Genomic DNA, 5,419 nt, shown 5'->3' with positions numbered 1-5,419 from the left:
CCCCGCGGCGGGGGCAAACGGAGCTGCGCCGAGTCGGGTGGGCGTTGCAGGGCGCCAGGGGCCTCACTGTGGTTTTCTTTCCAACCCAGGAAGATCCTGCCTTGGTTCGCTGGGCCTATGCTAGGACGCAGAACGTCTACCCTACTTTCCGCCCGACACCCAAGACGTCCTTTCTAGGAGCTCTTTTTGCGATAGGCCCTATCCTCTTCTGGGCTGCTGTCTTCAAAGCTGACAGGGTAAGTCAGTTTACAGCACTGAGCATTGTAAAATGTAGATCTGCCTGGAGTCTTAATTGGTGGGATCCTCTTGCACCTAAGAATGATTAATGCCATTAAAGTAAAGAGGAAAGTAAGGCTGATACTGAGCCTACTATCTCAAAGCCTCATAACTGCTTGCAAAGTCCTCTTGTGCTAAGAGCCCTGTATTGTACCCTTGGGTATGGCCAGTCACAGTTTCCCTGATCAGGATATTTTGCTATAATAAAGCTCTCTGTGGCACTGACACTGTAAATTAATTGTAAGAGACTATTATTTTCAGCTGTTGACATGCAGTAACTGCGCTCTCTAAAATAAATAAATAGGGAGCTTATGGATGACATACCTAGCAACATCTCTGTGAATTGCCTGACCGTTTCTCTTATCTCATGAAGCAAATGGGGAGGAGTACTTATGCTGATTAGAGTGCCTGATCTCAGCTGGATTTTTAAGATTTTGGAAGGTTTCTCTTGCTTCTTGTCTGATTCCTGAAATGCGGGCATCAGAATCTGAGCAATGGTAGATCATTCTGAAAATACTCAGCTATATAGGTACATAAGAAAATGCTAAGTGACTGGCAGACAGTGGCTGTTTTTACTAGTGAATTTGTGGCCATTGTAAAACACTTTTATCTCCCTCTTCTGCACAAAAGTAGCATTTTTAGATCAAGTCATAAACAGGGAAGCACAAACATCAATTAAAATTAATAGAATATTTGTAGGGAATGCTGTTTACTAGAATGAATCAAAAATACAGGTTTTAGGAAACACATCAAGCGTGTTGATATAAATGTTATTGAGACTTCAACATCTCTGCAGTATTTTGTCATGCTGGTTTGGTTTTGTACATGAAGCCACCAAGTGGGGCTTAGCCACCACGTGGGGCTTAGCATGTGAGTGCTTGAAAACAAAGTTGTGTGAGTGAAATCTAGACATACTTGCTTGGGAATGTTTAAGCTGAAGTCTTTAATGTAGTCTCCAGGACAGTTTGGTTTCCTTTATTCCAGTTCCCTTACTGATGTTTGGGGATTTTTCTTTGTTTTCTGGTAGTATATAAAGCACAATAACTATTATACTCTTTTCTCTGAGGAATGTTTGTTGTGTGTCTGGGAAAGCAAAAGATAAATTGCTAAGTCTTAAGGAAGTCTTCTGGTTTTATCCAGCAGAAGGAATCTGGGCAGTATCTGCAGTGTCTGTGTACTGTAACAATACCTGTCAGAAAGGTACATGACTGCAGAGTAAGATACAAATGGGCTGAAAGTGAACACAGGCGCATTTAAGCAAGTTATTAAGAAGTCTCTGCATAATTAGATCTCTAAACTGGATTATTCAGCCAGAAGGAGGAGGTAGAAACTAAATGTAGAAACTAACTGACGCAACTAGTTTGGTGAAAAATACATGACAGAAATTGGTCTCTGCTGGCCTGTGAGAGTGGATAGATGTGCAGAGAGGTCAATCTGAGCCCGCCTTCCTAGCTAGAAGGTGAGGCTAAATGCCTTATTCTTTTTTACTTTTTAACCACAACAGCTATTACCAGAGTTTGCGCTTATAGAATCATTAAGGTTGGAAAAGATGCTTAAGATTCATATGTGGTGCTATCTTCCTGTAGTCCATGCTGAGATACTAGAACTGCTGTTCTCTTATCCCAGGCTGATTGAAACTTCTTCTCTAATAGGATAATGATGAATGTTCCCTTTCTTCCACAGGATCGTAAAGAGAAGCTTATCCAAGAAGGTAAATACAAGCGACCATTCAGTTTGTTTTAAGTTCCTGGAATTGCAATGCTGTTCATGGGATAGAAGTAAAATAAGATGTATTGTGTGCTGATGTTTCTCCTTCATAAGAATAAATCTTAATTGATCATTGGTTGTCTTGCATCTTTAACAATTATGGAAAGTGCAAAAATGCAGGATTTTCATATCTAACGCAGATAGATACGAAGAGGATGTCCTGAACTCAACCAGTGTACTCCTTTGGTCTACATGCAGAGGCTCCTTTTAAACTGTGGAAGTTGCTGCTGTCAGAGCAGCACAGGCTGAAGTTTAAAATTAGTAGCAGGCTAAAATGTTAAACAAGCCCAAAGCAGCTTCCTGAAGAACTACTGCTTGCCTACTAGGTATTTCTTCCTGGCGTCGGTTTGACTATGTAGTTTGCCCTAATTGGATAATAGGCAAGTTCTGCAATACATTTTTAATAACTTTAGGAGCCTGCCTGACTGCTCTCAATAAGTTGAGTTAACTTTTTTTCCCCCCTAATAAAATACAAGCCTAAACCATGCATTTGTTTATTGCAATAAGCTCCTGGACAAAATTACCGTACCAGACTTGGAAATAGTGGGCTGAACATTGTCGTGCTATATGTGACTAGCATTTCCACTAATTCTGTGATTCCTGTGAGTGGGAGACAAGAAGTAAAAATACAAGGATTTTTATTTTTGACACAGATTCCCTTACAGTACAGGAGAATTCCATTTCACCCCTGCAAATGGGCCATGATTAAAAAAAAAAAAACAACCGCAAAGTGTAACTGAACCTTGTGCCTGCAAAGATGTCTTCTCTGCTTATTCTTATAGAAACCCAAGTCTCTGCTGCCCAGGCCAACTGGTATGGGGGGCTCTGGAATTGTTACTGCCAAAGTACTGAAATGTGGGTGCAAGGAAAAGATTTTTAATTCAGACTTGAATTTTCATACGGCCTGTAGGTGCCATCGTGATCCAAACAACCCTCATTCTTCAGACATTGTACAGGAACGGTTTCTTCCCAAATGTTGAGGCTGATGCCAAAAACTCGGTCTGATGCAAAAGTTGAAGGATTCCCTCTGCCTGCTGGGAAAGCAGCCTGTGTTTTTGACAGTGAAGTCAGCAAGAGCAGCTCTGCTAAGTACCTTTCTGCATGATTAGGATGCAAGTATGGGCCATTTGCAGTCCCTCTTCATCAGAGTGAGTTGATGAGCTTTTTCACAAAATCACAGAATGGCTGAGGTTGGAAGGGAGCTCTGGAGGTCATCTGATCCAACCCCCTGCTCAAGCAGGGCCACCTTGAGCAGGCTGCCCAGGGCTGTGTCCAGACGGCTTTTGAGTATCTCCAGGGATGGAGACTCCACAACCTCTCTGGGCAACCTGTGCTAGTGCTCAGTTGCTCTCACAGTAAAAATGTGTTTCCTGATTATTTTAAAAAATTTTCTTTTTTTTTTTTTTAAAGAAAGTGTTTCCTGTTGTAGCTCTTCCCTTTCCTGTCTGGGTTGTGAAATGTTCAGGCGGTGGGGACTTGGCATTAGGGCTCTGTGCAGCAGCTGTGCAAAGCCGTGGCCTGCTTTTGCTATGCCGTATGTGCTCTCAACAACCACCTTGCACCTGTCTCTGCAGCTTGTTCTTCTGCTAACTTAACTAGAGCAAACCAGATTATTCTCTCTGCAGAACAGCTTCTAAAAGACTGTCACAAATGATATTACAAGATACGGCTGTGGGTCAGTGCAGAGAGAGACATCAATGCGTAGAGAAAGTGGTCGTTAGGGAAGGAAATAATTGCTTGTCGGAGCATGCTAAATTAACTATCTTCTTGCTGCCACAAACTAATTTGATCTCCCAGGACCAATTTCCTCAGCTAATTGGAACTTGAGTTGCCACACATGTAAATTCTCCCTTGCAGCTGTATTTGATTCAGGCCAGTTGAGCAAATGGTTTGGGATGGGTTGTGGATGAGCACAGCACCTCTAGTCTTTTAGGCCAGCCTCAGATCGATGCTCGTGGCACCTGCCACAGCCCTTTCCTTTGCAGATGAGAGTGTCTGATGCTATGTCCCTGCAGATTTGAATGTGGTGCTTGGGGAAGGGCTGCCCTACTGTTCTCTCTCGTTATTTGCAGAACTCTCCAAGCTGTTTCCTTGCAAGGAACGAATGTGCTGTGCTACTGGAGGTGGGGTGGGTGGTTTGAGGCAGTGGTGCTGGGTGCATAGAGGAAGGAAAGGGGAGTTTCCCTTCAGAAATGTAGGGTGAAGACAGGAGAGTGAGTGTGCCTCATGGAATTTTACCCTTGACTGATGTTACCACCCATGTCTGCTTCAGTGACGAGTCTATAGCAAGAGAAACTCAAGCCTGCAGGTCACTGGATGATAATTTAGGTCCCAAACAGAAAACAAGCTTTTTCCCCTCTGCCTGTGAAACATTTAGACCTCATTTATCCCTGGATCAGTCTGATTAAATCAGCTTTTCTGGCAAATTGATTGTCCTGAATGTCCTTTTCTGAGCTGGCTATTTTAGAGTAAACATCTCCCTGTAGATTTTATAATGTAATACTTTGCTCAAAGCTGATGCTTTTTTTTCCCCAAGGATCTGGTGCAGATCCAAAACCGATGATGGATGTAACTGACTAAAGTTAGGTGTTGCAGCTCTACATTTCCTTCTCTTTTGGAAAATTGAGGATTGCTTCTCTTGGGAAATAAGAAACATAGATCCTGATGGCACCAAGCTTAGTAACTGTTTCACGTAGGTATGTGCTAAAGCACAGGCCTGAGGTTTTGGGTGCCTGGGCTGTGCTCCTGGTTCCCAGCCTACTTGGGTCTTCGCTTTCTGCCTCCGCCCTGTGGAACTCACCACCTGGGGGGTGAGGCTTGCATACTCCAGTGAATTTTTGAGGTCCTCCACGATGTTGTCTGCACTTCCAGGTACCTTCCCAGAAACAAATGCCTGGACTGGCCAGACAAGCCCTTTCGCATTCGCTATGCTGCAAAGTAGCACTTAACTGGGGAGAGAATTTGTCAAGTGCTGACAAACAAGTTGATGTTGAAGGATGGCCAGAGCGTGGGGTTGGAAAGGAAACTTTCCCTCACTTAGCAGTGAAGCGCTTTGGATTCTCCAACCTTTTCTAATTTGCGGTCTACTTTTCTGACAGTCAAGTCTTTCCTTGGCAGCTCTCCACAGAGCAGCAGGTTGACATGGCCTGCTCTCATAGGAGACTTAGGTCTGCTAGAGCCTTCAGCTCTGTTTGGAAAGCTCTACCCCTGCAGGCAGCATAAAATGCTTTACTGATCCCTAGTTTCTCCCTGTGAAAGACGCACCAGGTCGTGTTTTCAGGAGGCCCTGTGAACAGGGGCTTGCTGTTACCTTGTGTCCGCACAAGGTACAGCATTCACACCAACTACACATAGTGAGAGCCACGCTAGTACTTCA

General features: G+C 43.7%; 1 protein-coding gene across 1 annotated transcript in view; it reads left to right on the top strand.

Moving 5' to 3' along the window:
* Positions 1–2,118, top strand: part of NDUFB4 (NADH dehydrogenase (ubiquinone) 1 beta subcomplex, 4, 15kDa) — a 98,309-nt gene extending 96,191 nt beyond the window's left edge. Inside the window, exons 2-3 of the mRNA XM_009330314.1 lie at positions 34–236; positions 1,960–2,118. Of these exons, the coding sequence (XP_009328589.1) occupies positions 34–236; positions 1,960–2,019 (263 nt within the window). The 3' untranslated portion in view covers positions 2,020–2,118. The remainder of the gene's footprint in view (positions 1–33; positions 237–1,959) is intronic.
* Positions 2,119–5,419: the final 3,301 nt, after the last annotated feature.

The sequence above is a fragment of the Pygoscelis adeliae genome, unplaced genomic scaffold (assembly GCF_000699105.1).
Source record: "Pygoscelis adeliae isolate BGI_AS28 unplaced genomic scaffold, ASM69910v1 Scaffold120, whole genome shotgun sequence".
Lineage (NCBI taxonomy): Eukaryota > Metazoa > Chordata > Aves > Sphenisciformes > Spheniscidae > Pygoscelis > Pygoscelis adeliae.
The sequence above is the reverse complement of the archived record's forward strand: the minus strand, read 5'-3'. Positions and strand labels throughout refer to the sequence as shown.